Source organism: Papilio machaon, chromosome 16 (genome assembly GCF_912999745.1).
Source record: "Papilio machaon chromosome 16, ilPapMach1.1, whole genome shotgun sequence".
NCBI classification, from domain to species: domain Eukaryota; kingdom Metazoa; phylum Arthropoda; class Insecta; order Lepidoptera; family Papilionidae; genus Papilio; species Papilio machaon.
In genome coordinates this window covers 2,941,000-2,961,901 of record NC_060001.1, presented here as the reverse complement: position 1 = coordinate 2,961,901, position 20,902 = coordinate 2,941,000, and the positions used below count along the sequence as shown (strand labels likewise).

Genomic DNA, 20,902 nt, shown 5'->3' with positions numbered 1-20,902 from the left:
AAAGGAGATTTTATAATTGTCAGGCTGGAGGACGAGGATTTTTCTCCGAAAAGTGTGTCATTGTATTTAATTTCCTGTAGCAAAGACTATTATTTGAGAAAGTCTTAGTTTAATAGTGTGGTTTTATTTATTACTAACGTTTGTATGTAGTGCTACTTCCCCATCGTAAGATTTGTTCTTTGGTGTGTCGCTTGAGCTAATTCAATGGCTATGATATCGAAATTTTAATCTAACGAGTCGCTTTAGTATTCTCCGTGTGGGATAATAACGAGAAAGCGAGGCGACGCCGTTAGAAATGAGCAGGCCTCAAGGCGGTCGAATTCAAGTCCCAGATGACCTTAGAGAAATTTTACTGGAATTCACAATAAGCTACCTGCTGGAGCAGCCAGGGGACGTGATCAACTACGCCGTCGAGTTCTTCACAAGGTTACAGAACAACAGGACCACTACTATAGTGAGGGGCCCATCCGCCGGCACGCCCGATGAATCCATAATATCAGACGAAGAAGGTACTCATTTACAATTTCCTTATAAAATCACAGACTCGAGATAATTGTCGAAACAATTTTGAGGAAGGTGGGTTTTTAAAGATTTACAATGCAATGGCTATAGCATCAACCATATAAAGATGTATAATTAAAAATCTGAATGTCACAACGCTTAGTGCTCATTCTTATCATTTTTTTATACATTTTGTTTTCATTTGCCACATTAATATGCCTACAAATATAAATAGGTTAATGTTATTTTGTTTTGTGGTACAAGGTTTTTTTAATACATCATTATTTTGCAACTAAGTGCTTTATCACTAAAAAAATGTATGTGTTTGTTTTGATTACAGTGAAGATTTCATAATATCTTGTTAAATTTTAATTAATCATATAACTTTATTGCCCTTAGTTAATTTTTATAGACTAGAATTTTATTACATAAATTGTTAATTGAAAAATTATGTTATAATTATCAGATTTAGATTATTTAAAAACATCTAAACCTAAGAAAGATATTTACAAATACATGTGTAATGCTAAGTGTTAAGAGTCCCAGTTTAAGATTTGGCTAAATGCCACTAATATCCCATTCAATCATATAAGCTAATATTTAATAGAAGACTGGAAAGTGGTCAGCTTGTGCCAAGTCTAGAAAATACCAATGAAATGCATTATGCATTTACAGTTTTACAAAATTGTCAAGATTTTAATAGTTTTGTTGAACACCCTACTGCTATACTTCTTTTTCCCCTTGTGAAGCATTAATTTCATGTCTTGCCATCATTGTGTCAAGCCAGGACTCTCTTGGATTAGAGGTGGCCCGCCTAAACCATTATGAAGTTAGGTTTAACTAATCCAAGGCTTATGTAAATTGATTGCTTCAAAAATAATGATTTAAGTGAACAAAATTACTGAAACCAATATCAAACATTTTAATAATCTAAATAACTAGAACAATTTGAAATCTACTGTGGATCTTTTATTATTAAGTTTATTTGAGTTTATGAAAATTGATAACAAATCATGTTAATTGGAAGAAGTTTTCATTGTGACATTTGGTATTAACGATGCTAATTGTATAATAAATAACTTTAGATTCACAGAAAATAAGTTTTAGTTTTTACAATATTTATTCTATTTGTCTGTTTGTTTAAAACATTTGGATATGGAGTGAAGTTTTTTTTTGGTAGAGGTTATAAACTATTTATGCACATTACCCAACTGTGTTTGGTGTCGGAAGACAAATACATAGCTCAAAAATAATATTTAGTTCTAGAGTAAGAGCAAATATTTAATAACAAATATTTTCATCTTACTGTCCCAACTGAAAAATATCAAGCAATTGTTTTCAATATATGAAAGAACATTTTTATGAAAAACCTTTGAATTTCAACTTTTTTGATCATCACAAGAATCAATATGTGATTCCAGTATTGAGGACCAATGTGCAAAGTATGAACTTCGGCTAGAATAATATTATGCTGTATGTTTAATTTTTATATACAAATGTAGTTATAGTAAGCTATCTATTTATATGAACAGCTGCTAAATAGACCTTGAGTCATATTTACATAAGTCATTTGTGTATGTTGTTACCATTTAATGTGATAATACTATATGCCTATTGTTATCATAGAGGGAGTCTACAAAGCAAGATTTAGAAATTAGTTTCTTTTTTTCTTGAATTAAACATAAAGTTAAGTTGAAGTGTTAGGTCACAGGTACAAATTTAAATGTAAGAGACAATGCAATAGATTTTTGTCACATTAATTTTAACTATGCCTATAATATATACATTTATAAAACAAACCTGGAATTATAATTATATTAATTTTTTTTGAACTTCTTCTTTTTGTAGACCTTCAGTACGTAGTTATTCATGGCTTGATGATTATTGGGTTTAAATGCAGAGTGAGACTTCTTTTAGTTTTTCGTAAATCATTTTCTCAGTCATATAGTAATAATTCCAATTTTTTGACAACAGAGCCGCCAGTGGCGCGCTTCAACAACCGTCGCAAGTCGGTGTTCGCGGAGACGTACGACCCGGAGGAAGATGACTCTGACGAGGGCGCGCCAGCTGTGTTCCCCAAGTCGGACGCCCAGCGTGCCCGACTCGCTGAAGCTGTGCGCGGTATACTGCTCTTCCGCTCACTCGACGCCCAACAGATGCAACAGGTATACTTGATACAGTAACCTTTGAAGCGACCAGCAATAATTCAGTTACCAATAGTGCTGTCCATGTCTAAATTATGACGCACCTTGCGGTGTCAAGTAAGTTTAAACGTTGTAAACCGGTCGATCGCGTCTGCGAGTTAGATATGAACAAGCAAATAGACTTTACAGTGGACGAACGTTTGCCCTCGACTTCATGAACAAGGAATTTTAAAAAAGTAGCCCATAATATGCCAGCATATATCTTCCCGTCCAAGTCACGTCAAAATCGACCCAACTGTTTCTGCGATTTCTCGGAACAAACGCAGACTTGCGGATAGACAGAAAAAAAAATTTCGTTGTAAATCACGCAAATACAAATGTTCTCGAAATATGTTTTTTTTTTTCGATATTACAGACACTCAAATTTTATTAATTGTATAGGTATTGTATTGTTTATTCCAGTTAAATAGCATTTAGCCTAAATATCGCTGCTATGTCGTTTTAAACTAATGTTATATCTAAAATTATACTATAGTTTGTCTGAACGTGAATTTATTGTTAATATTTGTGATAGTAGTGTTTAAATTGGGTATTCCTATCGTTTATTTTATGCAATAGATTAAGTATTTCATTGTAACATTTTCTATCAACTTGTGTAAGACTCGTTCACAATTTACTAGGCGAGGCACGTCCCATTGCGTTATAACTTTCGCATGTTGCTCACTGTTTTATGCATAATTATCGTGAACTGGGGACCCATACCAACACTATCCTTTTTAACTTTCAGGAAGGAAAATTAAACATCTATAGTTACTTTAACGAATAGGTACATTAGTTAAAAAAAAAACTTGAGAGGTGTCAAGGGACACCCGGATGGAACGAAGTTCCTTTCAATTAATTAGTGAAGAAACCAATGTTTATTCTATGAATAAAAAACTTAAGTCTTCACAAGAGTACATTTTATTTCTATGAATTTTCGTTATATATTGTCACGTCGTTGCCATGGTGAAGTAGCGCTCATTCGTCTAAAGCAAAAAGTGTCGTGACAACTTTTCGTAAGAATTTTTTCCGTCTAGCCCCCTTTCACAACGCGCGATAAGGAACTTCGTTCCAATACAGAAGTGTTTATACATAGCATATTTTCGTTATTGTATTCAAACGTTATGTGCACTTTAAAACTTAGTAAACGGAATTCAACTTCCTGTGACCATTGACTTCAATTATCTAATTTCTGTGTTAACAAACATTTAGTTAACAAACATGAATTCAATGTAATACATTGAAGTCATGTGAACCTGTTCGTTGCGCAGACACATTGCTAATAGATTCTGATTAAATCAAACTTCTAACTTATATTACTACGTTGACCCTGTTAACTTAGTTTCTACGGACATTACCGCTTGTTAGATATTATTATAAAGACATAATTATTTTCTTCGTAATTGTACAACGAACTACTTTTACAAGTTTCAACTCTATACTAGTTTCATTGAAAATGAATTCAATATTGCAATGACATGGTACATACGTAAGGTCGTTTTGTGAATAAATGAATTTGAATTTATACGTTAAGGAAAGAGCTGGCATATGGTGACACACCAGCTCCACTTTTACACATGTACAATATGTTAATACAGACTAAACTCCATATTATTATTTCTAGTCTATTTCGAACTTTGCGTTTCTTGTTAAGATAAAATCTGTAGTACATCTACGCTGAACATTTCCCTGATAGCCCTATGACGTCACCCCGTCGTTCACAACTATCAACAAAAAAGACTGGGAGATTATTTTGATTGTTCTCCGCATGCATTTTACTGAAAAATATTCTCACGATACGCGTTTCGATGACCTCATAAGCAAAGAGACGAATATATCTCACATATTTTGAATGTTGTTTTACAGTGGAAAAACTCCTTAAATTTTTATGGATAAATTAAATATAAAATAATAAAAAACACCGCACTAACAAATCGGTGTAAATAGAGCGTCAATCAAACATCTTTTAATTTAATTTTACGTAAACGTCAGCGGTCATCTATACATATTAATAAAATCTGAGTGTCTGCAAAAAAATCATATTTCGTACACGTGATATATTTTCGTTGCCGATAAAAAAAAATTTTTTTTAATGTTCTATGTGTCTGCAAGGCCGAATTTGTTCGGGGTAATCTCTGGAACGGCTAAACCGATTTTGACGAGGACGGGACGGTAGTTGTTGCTCGCTCAGGAATATTATAGGCTATTTTTTTTTTAATTCTGTGCTGACGAAGTCGCCGACGACTAGTCGTATAAAATAATCGTGCACAGGTGATTATTTATTTTTACCTTATTTTTTGCCTTAATTTTAAATCTCGTGCTGTGTCAGAAGTTTCATATAATTATAAAACAAAAGAAGCAGTCAGATATTTAGATCTAATGTTTATGAAGACTTGCGATATATTTGCCCTTTCAACAAAGTTAAAGTTATAAACGTGAATAAAGAGCAAAGTATTTTGTTTTCATTTAACTTATCAATCGAACAAATACAGCGCTGACCACTATTATTGTTTATTTATAATATACGTTGTTATCTTTGAGATGAGAACAAAGTCCCACAAAGCTATATAAAATAATTTGACTGCAGCATCAAAAAAAAAAATTAAAAATATATAGTATATATTATAAATCAAAATTAAAGTACACAGACAGTTAAATTAAATTAATTGAAATTAAATTTAATGAAAATATTCGGATCGTTAAGTTATGTGTAGAAGTTCGTTAGTAACTAAATTTTCTTATAAAATACCTATTAACCATTAATAGGTATTTTATAAGAAAATTATAAGGTGTTATATTGTGTGTTATCTTTACATGTTAAAAAATATTTCCGATATACTAGCATTTGCCGGACTTCGTCCGCGCGGAATTAGAAAACATCTAGTAAAAATATGTCACACGGGGATAATAACTTTCCAACTGTGAAAAAAATTTTCAAATCGGTTTAGTAGTTTCGGAGTTTTATTCAATGCAAACAATAAAATCTTTCCTCGAAGAAACAATTTGTGTGTGTTTAGGTGCTGGATGCCATGTTCGAGAAGCGAGCGGAGCCGGGCGAGTACGTGATCCGGCAGGGCGACGACGGCGATAACTTCTACGTCATCGAGAATGGCGTCTTTGATGTGCTTGTCAACGGAGATGACGGCATCGAGAAGGTAATAAAAACATTCTGATAGTTAAATATCTCGAACTTGGAGGTTGTTAAATGATTATTAGAGAAATCTTTAGTGACGATTTCTGATACTATGACCCTACGTACACAGCGCGTGTCGTCGACATGTTATTCGTTTCTTATCACTAGTCGCTCGTTACCTGTTTGTCAAGATCTTCGTGAGAAAAAGCTGCGCCATTTTTAAGTAAAATATCAATGACAATTTCTCTCCTAAAATGCATAAAAATAAAATAACATCCATCTTTACATCAAGTTAGGTTGAGATAATGGATTTACTCGCGTTGTTAAAGTAAAAATCGACGCCCCCACCGAATAACCCGTAATAGGAAAAATCAAATTTTTCAGAAAAATCGAAAAACCATATTTCTTTAATAACTTCATCAATAATTAGTGTACAAGAATCTTTTAGATACCAAAACAAAGCTAATTTTTATAGCTGCATTGTACTTAATTTACCTTTAGATGTCGAATACGACGGAAAAGCAAAAACCCGGTAAGAGTGCATTACAGGATTATTCGATGGGAGCGTCGATATTACGTTTCTATGCTAAGCCACCAAGCCATTAAACATATAAAATCATAAGATTTTACGTACATTTTATTCTATATGAACAAATTATATTTGTGCCAACGGACGTGTTTTCATGAAACATTTAGCACAGCATTCATAATATCTTCAGCATGTGTGTAGGCACATCAATAATAAACAATATGGCGCTGTAATGACCGTCTTGTCGAAAGATGAGCGCGCGCCAAAGGAATTCCACACGTTCTGTCTAAACTACGTATAGCGTGATGACCAAATTATCTCAACAGTCGAGGACGTTTATTTCCTACCCAGTACGGTGAAATGTCCTTGACGCTTGCAATTAGGTCGAAAACTTGTCATAGCAATATAGGTACGACCTAAATAATAGCTCTTATGATGTCAGTTTGTTGTTCAATATTCGATTCTCAGTGGAAAGCAAATTTAATTCTTAATACGAGTAACAATCATATAACTGTTTAAATTATATCTGCGTTCTCATTCAAATGAATTATGTTATATTTCCACTTTCAAAGAAATAAGATGTTTTTATTGTACGTTTTGTAGCAGTTAAAATATTTTATTGGCATAACAACGTTTATTGTTTGTTTACCCGTGACCTGATATTACAAGAAATAGGTTATATTTCAACTTGTTTTCCTACTACAGCTATTAAATATGTATGATTACATGCATTTAGACTGTATATACGTTTAGAAATCAAAAGAAATTCGAACATTTTAGGTTTATGTAGAACACTAATTACCTGACATTAAAATATTAACGGACTGTTCAGATCTGTAATGAGACATACTATACCAGATAGAAATAGATTATATCTTTTGTCTTAATCTTCTGTTCTCTAATATAGAGAATCTTGTTTTCTCCATCCAATAAAACTATTTCTTAATAAAATTAAATATTTCATTCAGATTTCTGCCAACTACTATCGAATAACCTACGTCAATGAGATCTTACACACTTTTTTCCACTAATGCGACTACGAGTCAGTGAAAAAAGGTTGTAAATAGAATGTATGATATAGGTGGTGCATACGTACGAAGGCTCCGGTTCTTTCGGTGAGCTGGCTCTGATGTACAACATGCCGCGTGCAGCGTCCGTGCGCGCGCAGTCTGCGGGCGCGCTCTGGGCCATGGACCGGCACACTTTCCGCCGCATCCTGCTCAAGAGCGCCTTCAAGAAGCGCAAGCTTTACGAGGAGCTGCTCGACAAGGTGCCCATGCTGAAGGCACTCCAGGTAACTATACTTCTACGTCTTTTGTGCTTATTTACACAGTAATAAAAATATATGTGCAAAACATCAAGTCTAGGCCCTGTAACACAATCCTTCTTCGCAATCCGCCAATGTAGTGACTACTTCCCAGCATCAGTTTTCCGGACTTGTTAAGCCAAATGTATTTGTTCATGACCTACTTGAATCTAATATAGACCATATGTTTTTGCATTGCTTATGATATGAATCTAATATCATAAGCAATGCAAAAACTTCTCACGGACTCAGTTTTTCACCTAAGTAAAGTCAAGTGCAAGTCTCTATTCACTAGGCTATTGCATACCATTGAAAAGTCAGCTTTTGAGTAAAGATATCATAAGCTCGTTAAAAACATCTCAGTTTACAGCACTTAAAACGTGAAATTAACGAGCCTGTATTAGTTACACGTTTCACTCGTCAAGTATGAATCATACGCTATGAGATAAAATATAGTAGCGTGTGATGTGACCCAGGCTTAATTACTTAACGCGAATTGTATGACACAATCCACTTAGTATTTTCTAACAATAACAAGTGCCAATGACTTCGCTTATTACGTATTCATATACGATATCTTAGAGGATATATATCTATTAGTTACAGGATTCGTCGTTACAGGAGTGGTTTTTTACTATGGTTTTTCATATCCCGCATACATTTTTCTAGACTGTTTGGACCCGCTTGTCGTCAGTTGTAAAAAAATAATAACTAGTTAGGCAAATCGCAGTGAATGTGTTCTCAGTCTAACTGTAAAGGTTCCCAGATTTATGTGTGCTCCTTTGGATGCCGTGTGTCGTAACTTAAATTATGACAGCTCACTAGCTGTCAATGTCAAATGTGTCACAAGTCCCTTTTTGTACTATGGCTGTTTCATTTCGTTTTATGGCATTTTTTATGGCCATGTAGTCGTTTCATATTTTCTGACAGAACTAACCGCGATAGCAGCGCCTCTTATATCCTTGCTTGATAAAAAATATTCAAAAAGTCAAAAATTGTAGCAAATAATAAATATCTTTTAAAATAAAAATGCCACAGAAGAGATATACGTTACCAAACCATATTTAAGTAACCTCGTTGGAAAAATATGGATGTTTAAAGTAACTTTCCTTGTACTCTGTTTAAATGTTACATAGTTGTAGTTGTTACCTTGGGTTAACAGAATCACATTACATAAAAAGTTTTATTTTAAGTAAACGACATTAGAAGACATTAGCGTTAAAAATAGGCTATGGTAAAACACGCGCCAAAAAATATATATTGAAAAAAATTCTGCTTTGGCTTCTACTACTTTATGTAACCTCGAAAAATTTACAGTTTCACATAATAACTAATGATTTATAATTTTTTGTTTCAATAATTTCCATATATCGCTTCTTATTTTTTAAATTAAAATTAAATTTAGGAATTGCAGAGTTTATTAAACAAAAGTAATAAGTACCGTGATGGTTTGTTAATCTCACTTTAATTAGTTTTTCAATCTCATTTTTTGCGGGAAAAATTAAATCTTTAATTAATATTATATAACAGCTCTTCGGATTCTGAATACTCCATAATTAACTGTTTTAACTGGAAATTAGTTTATTTTTTAATGTTTTTAAATACTAAATGAAATGCTTGAGTATTAATTCAAGATTTCTTTTTGAGCTAGTGGCGTTCACGTACAGATTATAAAGTGTTTTAAAATGTTTTGGAGCTCAGTTTTACTTCTTTACAAAACGTTTTTGGAAAATGTGACAGTTATTATTCTTCTGGCGAAAATAAGGGGCCAGAATTTAAGGCTAGTTTAGGCGAAAAGTTTATTTGATTTTAGGCGCCATTGACAGAATAATTGTTAACAACCTTGCAGGGAACTTAAACAACGACCCCATTTACAAATAAAAACTGTTTTACTCCAAAAAATACAAATTATTTATTAATTAAATTTATGCATGTTCATTATCAGAGAGCGAATAAAAGGGTTGACATAAATTTTTGAAACTAAAATGTAATTTAAACACTGTCTGAAAATTTTATGGCTAGGCTCTTAGGGTCCACGATAGCTGCTCTTGAAAGTGTCATACCTCTAAAGGTCTAAATCATGGTGTGTTATAACAATGTGCGAGTCCTTTACTTTCAAGTGTAAGTGAGTTAATTTTTCCTTAAAGGCCTGTGTTGTAGAGGTCTAACTTAAGTCTCTTGTAAAAAACTTAGGCGTACTCGACTCGAATTGTTACATTTAATAGGATCATTCTCGCAAACAAAGTGGAACAACTTTAAACCGCTTTGTGATGTTGAAAAGATTAAAAAAAAAACAACAGCTGCCTCACTTCGTACGCTTTGTTGAAAGGAGTTGTCATTGTTAGCGGTTTTCAAGCTTCTTAAATCTGTATAGTATTTGCTTTATATCACAGCGAAAAATATGTTTTGATCCTAAAAATTTGAGTGGGATTCACATTGATTTTTGTTTATACACAATGGTACCTGCTTACGTTAGTAAAAGTATAAGTTAATCAATATGTTCACTAAATGAATAGATTCTATAATTTTGTCTACATTTATTTTTGCAATTAACGTTTTAAATGTTAATATTATAATCTATGTTATTTCTATAATTTCTTCACCCATCGTTGACTTGATTCGGTAGCATTTACAACGTCCAATTTGCTAGATGTCAGAGGTCAGATTTCCCGCTGCGTCAATTCAGTTACAAGCCCTTATTACAGTTACCTGGTTAAATGTTTTATTAGTTAACATAGCATAGTACTATACTTTATTATATAGATGTATTTTACACTATTAAAAACAAAGAAATGAACGGCAGTTAATTTTACAAACAATGATCTCCAAAAAGGACAAATATTAATCTTGGTATGAAAGTTGTGAAAACCTAAAAGAAAAACTTTATAATCCAAATGCAAAGATAAACAATTTATAAAGTAACCTAGTATAAAAATATAAATTAGTTATTAAATTGTTTTCTTTCATTTAATATGAATAGCATAACGATCTTATCGAAAACATTATACACGCCTTTTATTTGGTTACGTAACGCGATAAGTCAGAGCTAGACTTTAACAGCTGTCGAATAAAAAATGCTTTAATTTTAATATACGATATTATAATCCGCAATATCTGGTCCAAAGAAACTACATAAAACAAGATAACTAATATAAACAAGTCAGCAGAATCAATCGTTAACAGTTTGAAAGACTTGTGACGCCCAAAAAGTTTTCATTTACTTGTGTCCTCTTTTTAACTTTCTATAACGTTTGTCAACTCCATTCCTTATTCGCTGCTATTGTTACCCTAAGAGGTCCCCTTAGTAATTACTTAATATACCGTGTATGGCAGCTAGTCTTAGAAATGAGTAACTGAGTCAAAGGCATATCGCATATATGTTGTTATTAGGTGAGATAAGTTTATACTATCAATCTTACTAATAATATAAATGCGAATGTTTGGATGGATGGATGGATATTTATTTGAAGGTATCTCCAGAACGGCTCAACGGATCTTGATGAAATTTTGCATAGAGGTAGAGGTAGTCTAGAAGAACACATAGACTACTTATTATGTTTTTTTTTTAATTCCGCGCTGACGTAGTTCCGGGCGACAGCTTATACTAAAGACCATCATTATGTTAAGGTTAAAAGTCTGTATTTGCCTAATTATTCAGCAAAGCAATGAGCTGTCATTCTAGAATAATGATTTTAACAGACGAAGGTCGAAACTGTTCACTTGTTTATGACGGATTTTAAATTAAGTACTGGCCTATTCGTCGCTGCTTAGTGTGACCTGCCTTTTATGAACTTTGATCCAATTTACTACAAGCCGTAGGTCAAGGTTGACATGATACTAGAATGATACTGAGTACCAATTATCATTGAGTTACGATTTTTTTAATAGAACTCACAAAGGTTACTTACTTTTTCTAGAATTTTGTATACTTGTTAGATTGTACTTTATGTTTTTTCTTGGTATTAATTATTATAGTTGATGTCCATTGAACGTTTACTAATTCAATGATTGTAGTTTATCTCATATGACACGTGTAGGGGCGTGATACTGTTCCCTGTTTGCTTATACAAGCTGATTGATGTTAACTAAACCCGCCTTAGCAATGTTCTCGCTACACTGAACAGGTGGGCTCACCCTGTCAGTAACGAGTTCCGTATAATGTAAGTTGGCCGATGTTATAATTAGAACTACGATTATTCTTGGTATGACTTGCCGACCTTTGAGTGTTCGTTAATGTTTCAAATAATATTAATTTAATCTGTGTTTGTCCGCTGTTATTACAAGATGCCTTTTTTGCGACATTCCAGAAAATTCTACTTCTTTCGTTACACTTGAGACGTTGAAGTACTTTTCAAATTATGATCGTTATCAACAATCAACGTACAAATTTTTATCAAGTGTTCAAGTGATTCTAATCGATTGTACGAAATTATCGATCTATATCGATATAAAACTAGATCGGATCAAGCAATCGAGCTGACGTAGTACAATATTATCGAAATACGATCAGGTTTATCTGTGGGATAACGTAAATGCCGTCCGCACGTAATCCCGTGACGTCATTCGAGATTTATTGAACGATAGTCTTGACCGACTGTATATCTCGCTCTTGCCTGTTGATTATGTAATCTTTATATAATGTATTTAATATATAATTAGTAACTGTAGAGTCTTGGCATAAAATGGCGTTTGAATGAATCTGTATTGAAAATTTCTGTTCTAACAAGACCATTTTATATGCTTCTAAGAATTGGCTAACTACATATACAATTTATATTTTCTATAAGTAAATTAATGAGCTTCGTGTGGCCAGAAATAAAACTACAGTTATTTTCTAATCTGTGTTGAATCTACAGCTAGATATAAAACTATCATCTGATTATAAGATAATCTATACTTCATATATCAACACGTTATATAAACTGTAATTTTTATTACTTACTAGCTTTTACCCGCGACTCCATCCGCGCGGAATAAAGAATAGAAAACGGGGTAAAAATTATCCTATGTCCGTCTCCTGGTTCTAAGCTACCTGACCACCAATTTTCAGTCAAATCAATTCAGCCGTTCTTGAGTTATAAATAGTGTTACTAACACGACTTTCTTTCATATATATATATATATATATGTGGAAAAAGGAGGTTTTATTTTAATTATTTTACATGTTTAGTTTATTAGCAAGTACGATTTTATATGACAGATGACATTTGTCAGATTTGATGAAGAAAAGATGTTCTGTGAAGCTACGATATGTTGAATAAGATTAAAGTGTTTTCTTGGCAGTTTACTGAAGTATTTTTTCAATAACAATCCCACAACTTAATTGGGGGCTCGTCCGGGATAGCGCATTGTTAAAATATGAAGTGGATTGTCGAGTTCTAAAGAAGAAATCATACGCACCACGCGACATACAAATCACTCGTTCGATTCCTTTGTTTGCTCAATCGGTATCGAATGCTGCGGGCCGCTGATGAAAGATTTTGATAAGGCGAATGCTTCGGGATGCGGCAAGATAATTCATTGAAGACTTCGGGATGCGAATAAATAATGTTTTCGTTATTTTAAAGATTTAAAGACTAACGACGATTACGAATTTGACGACTACATTATTCTATGAGCCCAAGAAAATTATCTTTTTGTACAAAGCGAAGACGGGTTTCCTTACCTAAAGTTAAAAAGATGCCTCCTAAAAAAAATAAGACTGAAGATTATTCTGAAAATGATGTGGATGAAGAGCTAGAAGTGCATATTTCCTTCAAAGATTTGGAAAAGTCTATGACAATATTTACTGGGGATGATACTTACCCGATAACTGAATTTCTCGATGAATTTGAAGACGCTGCTGATCTGATGAAATGGACGAAGGTCGAAAAATTAATCTATGCGAAGAGACTACTAGGTGGCACTGCAAAATTATTTCTCAGATCTGTGGGAAGAATTAAAGACTATACAACCTTAAAGAAATTACTTAAAGAAGAATTTGGCCCTAAATTAAATAGTGCAATGATCCATAAGACGCTTGCTGCTCGTAAAATGAAGACTGATGAAACTTTTCAACAATACTTCCTCTCAATGAAAGAAATAGCATTACATGGAAAAATTGAAGACGCTGCTCTGATAGAATATGTAATCGACGGCATTCGGGACACCGAAACAAATAAAGTAATTTTATATGGTGCATCCGACATAAAAGATTTCCGTAAGAAGCTAGACATTTATAGCGAATTCAGAAAAAAAAATAATGCTAAGCCGAGTGGTAACTCAAATCCAGTCAAGACAAACATACCATATCGGAAGACCGCAAATGTGAAAAGATGTTTTAATTGTGGTGACCTTGATCATCAATCTCCGACTTGTACCAAGGGCATTAAATGTTTCAGGTGCAATGAATTTGGTCACAAAGGCAATGAATGCACTAAAGTGCCTAAGAAAACTTTGAATATTCAGGAGGATCAAAAAGAAGATAAGATGCCTTATAAGAAAGTTAAGATTAACGGAGTGGAAATGTTGTCTTTGATTGATACTGGAAGCGATGTAAACCTTATCACAAAAACTGAATTCGAACGAATTAAAGAAGGTGTTCAGAAGTGTGAAGCCGATTCGTCGATATGCTTAACTGGTATAGCTGGAAGACAAATTTTTACAGAAGGAGCTTTTATGACTACAATACAAATTGATGAAGGTTTTGCTGATGTCAAATTTCACATAGTTAAAGAAAATACTATACCGGTAAAACTAATAATAGGAAATCCGATTTTGAAAGATTTTGAAATCAATTTCACCACAGATGGTGTATTTATGAAGAAGATACCACTCTTTGCACTTTCTATTGAGACCTCAAGTGCTATTGAAGACTATGACATTGAAGATTCACGATACGCAGAACGAATTAAGAAGTTGATTGAAGACTACAACCCGACGAATGAAGTAAAGAAGAGTAATGTGAAACTGAAAATAATATTAACAGATGAAACACCAATATTCCACAGCCCACGACGCTTATCACCATTGGAAGCAGAAGTTGTTAACACACAAATCAAGGAATGGTTACAGAATAAAATAATAAAACCAAGTAAATCTGATTTTGCATGTGCTGTTGTGTTGGCTGGTAAGAAAGACGGATCAAGTAGAGTCTGCATGGATTATCGAAGTCTTAACAAGAAGATAATTAAAGAAAGATTTCCACTACCTCTGATCGAAGACCAGATTGACAAATTAAAAGAAGCTAAAGTTTTTACATCCCTTGACTTGAAGAATGGGTTTCTGCATGTTGATGTACATAAAGAAAGTCAAAAGTATACCTCTTTCGTCACACCACAAGGCCAGTACGAATTTATGAAAATGCCTTTCGGACTATGTACAGCACCATCGGTATTTCAACGATTTATAAACGACGTGTTCCATGATCTCATTGCTGATGGCACAGTTCTAACGTATTTAGACGACTTTATTTTACCAGCTACTACTGAAGAAGAAGGACTCATCAAAATAGAAAAAGTTTTACGAAGAGCTGAAGAGTTTGGTTTAAAATTTAACTGGAAGAAGTGCCACTTCATGAAAAAAGAAATAGAGTACTTAGGTTACATCATAAAAGAAAATGAAGTGAGACCATCTAAAGTGAAGATTGAGGCAGTAGCAAAATTCAGAAAACCTGCAAATGTCAAAGCCGTACAGTCATTTTTAGGGTTAACCGGATACTTCAGAAAATTTATAAGAAATTATTCCCTGATCGCCAAACCAATGACTGATTTACTGAAAAAAGATGCAATATTTAACTTTGATGAAGAATGTGAAAAGGCTTTTTTGCGACTCAAGGACATACTCTGCAGCTCACCTGTCTTACAAATTTACAACCCCGAGCTAGAAACAGAAGTACACACCGACGCTAGCGCGGACGGATACGGAGCTGTCCTCTTACAACGAAGTCCTAAAGACAATCTGTTACATCCTGTTCATTACATGAGCAAAAAGACTACACCAGCGGAAAAGAAATATCACAGCTATTATCTGGAGATTCTGGCTATTGCAGAGGCTATTAAAAAGTTTCGTGTCTACTTACAAGGTATACACTTTAAGATAGTTACCGATTGCTCTGCGCTTACTATGACTCTAAAGAAAAAAGACTTACCTCCGCGTGTCGCACGATGGGCGTTGCTGTTAGAAGAATACGATTATGAGATTGAACACAGACAAGCAACGAGAATGAAGCACGCCGATGCACTCGGCCGCCATCCTGTGTGTCTAATACTTACCGAGACAACCGCACGCTTAAAGAAGGCACAAAATGAAGATGAACATGTCCAACGCTGTTTGAATAAAACTTACCAAAGAAGTATTGGAATGACTCCATTTGAGCTAATTTTTGGTACGAAGATGAGAGATAATGAAGATGAAATTTCGAAACTAATAGAAGAAGAAACTATTTTAGAATTTAATGAGAAAAGACAAGACCTGAGAGAAAAAGCTAAAGAATCTATTAAGAAAATACAAGAAGAAAATGTCAGAAATTATAATAAGAAAAGAAGAGAAGCTCAGTCATACGATGTTGGTGACTTAGTAGCCATAAAGAAAACTCAGTTTAGCCAAGGTAGCAAACTGTACCCCAAATTTCTTGGACCTTATGAAATTACGAAGAAAAACCGGAATGAGAGATACAATTTGAAGAAGATTGGCATTGAATATATATATATATATATTGATATATATATATATATATATATATTAAGTAATTAATATATATATATATATATATATATATATATATATATATATATATATATTAAGTAATTATATATATATATATATATATATATATATATATATATATATATATATATATATATATATATATATATATATATATATATATATATATATTAATTACTTAACAAACATTTAAATTGTGCCTTTATTAGGTAACTTTATTTTTGTAATGACTTAGAACGTAAAATAATGTATGGATAAAAAAAATTGGATAATACCAATGAAATTTTAGTTGAACAGTACAAAAAATGCCGAGAACTTCTTGTCTATAATACAATTGGCGAATAAGATGTTAATCAAAATGATAGGTAGCTATTAAGTAGTTGCTACTGAGTTTAAAATGTTTTATAAAGTTTAATTTTAATTACCGAAACATGCCTCGAACTTTAGTGGATTTCAATGGAAATGTGGAACTGTAATAAACCTATTTAAACAATTTTACCTTTATATGGCTGTAATCATAGATTTATTAATATAGACACGTTATGATCTTTAAAATAAATCCATAGAGAATAAATGACAGCCAGTGACATGGTCAAATATAATTTCTCTTTTCCATTTAATTTGGTTATAGATAATAATGTAACAGAGCTAGCAAACACCTAATAAAAATTAAGACATCAAAGTTATGAAGCTAAATTTTAACAAAGTTATCTATTGTAACTTGGTGAAATCCACACCGTTCGCTTATGATGTCGCTAAAAATGTCACTATCTTCAGGTCATAGACATCCTAAATACAATCGTTTTGCGGAAAATTCTATGGAAAACGGTATCCTCGTTTAAAATAGTATTAAAGTGATCGCGTTATATTTATTCGAAGATCACGCTGTATGACGTAAGATGGCGTCAGCGCGGTGGAGTCACGCGACGCAATTTTAGGTCGACGTGACGACAATGTAATAAATGTTTAATTACTAATTCAAAGTCATTAACCTGACGCGAAAGTTGTTTATTTTTAACTATGTATGTATTTATAAAATTCCTACTTCTTTTCTAAGTAGAAAAAAAAGAAAAAAGACAAATAGGCAAGCTGGTAACTACCAAACGCTATAATTATCCTGCCAATTAACACATACTTATTCTTGTTTCTGGTTTTAAGCGGTTAACCTCGTACATGTTTGACATTATTAGTATATGACCTAAATAAAAGGTTTGTCATAAATTTTTGAAAGGACGCACATTTTAGATCGATTGTCAAAGCCAAATATGCGGTTATTGAAATTAAAATTTTCAATTGAATTTATAATTGTACTATCTTCACCGCTGTTTTTGCCTTAATTTTGACATATACTCATATTACAGTAAGATTATAAACTATATAATAAAATATTTTCCAAATATATATTTACGTCATCGAGCGCACAGTAACGAAGGTAAGCGAGCTGCTTGCCAACTGTTCGTGATACGTGCGTTTGTAATACCAGTTTCATACGAGGGCATAACAAGTGCACAGAACAGTTGGACTTGTTATTGTTCGAACCCTCATAAGACAGGCAATAACTGAACCCGTAGAAAAAAAATTTTTTTTTTTAATTTAAATATCTATTAGTTTATAAAAAAATCTATACATAAAATATGGCTTCTGTAATATTTTGACTTTACGATTAGTAATATCGCTAAACGAATGTCACTTTCGAATGCAGTACTGAACAGTGTACTGCTCTGCTTTACTGTCCAACCTTCATGTGAACTTAGCCTTACGGTCAATCAATCAATACGTACGCACGCCGGCCAGTGGCGCAGCTTTGTTAATGCGCGAGTAATTTACAACATGTCGCCTGTCTTATTATACTGACTACACTAATTTCACTGGCTGATTATTAAATTGTATTATTGTCTCTCTATTAATAGTATGTAAGCAGATCAGTCCATCTACGAAACAGATATTTTAGTATGAACTTCTAAATATTGTAGCCATGAATTTACCATTCCAATATTGTGTTTTGTCTGTGTAACTATGCTTTTCTGATTTCTTACATATGTCTTATCTTACTTCTTACTAATATTATAAAGGCCAATGTTTAGATGGTTGGATGGATGTTTGTTTGAAGGTATCTCTAGAAGGCCTCAACGGATCTTGATGAAATTTGTCTGTAGAACATAGTCTGGAAGAACACATATGCTACTTATTAAGTTTTTTTAATAGCGCACGAACGGAGTCGCGGGCGACAGCTACTACGTTAATACATTAAAAGATGGTAGTTGCCTACATCAAATAAAAGTGATAACTATCTATACAAAGTAAAAATAGTTATCCAGGCACAGGCATCCGCCGTTCCGCATAACTAGGCCGGAGACAGTACTAGTGTTTGTTCACTAAAAGGGTACACAAGTTCCTATGCATCAGTGATCACATAACAATAGATAAATACATTCATTTTGCAAAAGTTGAAAGCGTATTCATTTTATTTTTAAATGATTATATATGATTAGCTTTACTCAAAATAAATTAGGAAGTTTAACTGCCACACGCAGAGTTGTTAAGTTCCTTAGTGTTGTATGAAAATGAACTAAACGTCTCCCTTAGTGGGTAATGATTGACTGAGTGTGATGTTTTTGTATCATTATTCTTGTCGACCGACAACTGTTTTTCACGGTCGTTATCCAAATTGCCAAAAAGTGTCACTTGAGTCGTATTTTTGCTCAAAGACACGAAAGGTCACAGGCACTCTGATTTATTGTTTTATCTTTTATTTATTTTTACTAAATTGTTGTTGACAATGCAATGTATGTTCCAGCCGTACGAGCGCGCCAACTTGGCGGACGCGTTACTGCCTCGCTCTCTGATCGACGGCGAGCTGATCATCCGGCAGGGAGACACCGCTGACGGCATGTACTTTGTGGAAGATGGCTCCGTCAGCATCCGCATCACACGCGACGACGGCAACGAACACGAGATCAAGCGTCTCGGTACGAAATACATATATACTACTGACATGTGACTGTGTGTGCTTCACATTGCCGCGACATTTGTACCGACTTACGCAAAGAAACCACAGTAACGATCTATCTAAATCTACATATAATCTATCCTAGAAGTTAGATTTTAAGTACCCTAGAACTTCTAAATACCGATGACGATGTGTTTAAGTTAGGTTATTAAACAGTAGAATTTGAAATGAAATATATAATTTGTGTGGTCAACATGTTTAGGCAAGGGCGGTTACTTCGGAGAGCTGGCTCTGGTGACCCACAAGCCGCGCGCAGCCTCCGCTTACGCCGTCGGCCCCACCAAGGTCGCATGTGAGTGTTACAGCAAACAATTATATTATATACATCTCATATGCATTATATTATAGTGTAAGATATTTGATGCAAAAGTATTTTAAAAGAATTAAACTAACAGCGAAATAATGAATTTAACTCTACTTCATAATAATCCTCGCTGTAGTATAAACTCAAACCGAACGTAAATAAACAAAAATGTCAGACGTTCCGCAATGACCGATGGAGACTGCCTCGAGCAGCAGCGCACGCTTCCTTATAAAACCCTTTTTTTTTTGTGTGGCTACCCTCAACACTCCTAACAATAGGGAAACGATCATTTACTTAACAGAATTAAAACACTTTAATATAAAATATTAGCTTTCACCCGCGACTTCGTCCGCGCGGAATAAAAATATATAATATATTTAGGATATTATTATTTTATTTTTATATATATATATATATATTGACTTTGTGCATTTATGACTAATTTTTGTTAATTTAGAAAGTTTAAAATTTTTTACATTGATATTTTTTGCTGGCAACACTGAGTCAGTTACAAAAAGCTGTTAAATTTAAATATAAAAAAAAATTAAATTTACAGTCTTGGACGTGGAGACATTCGAGCGCCTGTTGGGGCCGTGTATGGAGATAATGAAGCGCAACATCGATGACTACGAGGAGCAGCTCGTCAAACTCTTCGGTGACAAGAGCAATCTCACTGACGTGCGATGAACGCCCCCCGCAGTGACCCCCCGCGACCCCCAACCACCCCCAGCACACACCCCCCCTTCCACACAACAGAGCTCACTTTGTTACTTTCCCTGACCCCATACACAAACCACGACCCCCCATTCTTCACTGATCTCCAACAACAAAGCAATATGTATGGATGTATCAATTTTCTTATAAATGAACTGATGTTCTGTGTTTTTGAATTAAACTTTTTTCAACATAACTAACATATTTATAAACTTATAGTATGGAGATTTCGATATAATTATTGTACCATCCATACATTAATCACAATCTGTTTGTCATAAATGTCTCCATTTGATTACTCTGGTCCTTTTTTTAATGTGACAATTGATTGTTAATTTTTTTTTTCAAACTAAGACCAGTGTATTTTTAATATAATCTCCATAATGTTTTATCTTCTAGCTTAAATATAATGCTTTTAACAGCGACTAATAAATAAACAAGGTACCTGTTGTATCAAAGAGACAGTGCCATTTCAAAGGATTTTAACTTAAATCAGTTAGTTATAGTTAGTGTTAG

General features: G+C 33.5%; 1 protein-coding gene across 1 annotated transcript; it reads left to right on the top strand.

Annotated features, from left to right (window-relative positions):
* The first annotated feature begins 61 nt into the window (after window positions 1–61).
* On the top strand, window positions 62–20,567 carry LOC106716808 (cAMP-dependent protein kinase type II regulatory subunit). The gene is made up of 7 exons (XM_014510425.2): window positions 62–509; window positions 2,476–2,666; window positions 5,702–5,839; window positions 7,428–7,640; window positions 19,156–19,327; window positions 19,571–19,660; window positions 20,229–20,567. The coding sequence occupies exons 1-7, from the start codon at window positions 296–298 to the stop codon at window positions 20,357–20,359; spliced, it is 1,149 nt and encodes a 382-aa protein (XP_014365911.1). The 5' UTR covers window positions 62–295; the 3' UTR covers window positions 20,360–20,567.
* Window positions 20,568–20,902: the final 335 nt, after the last annotated feature.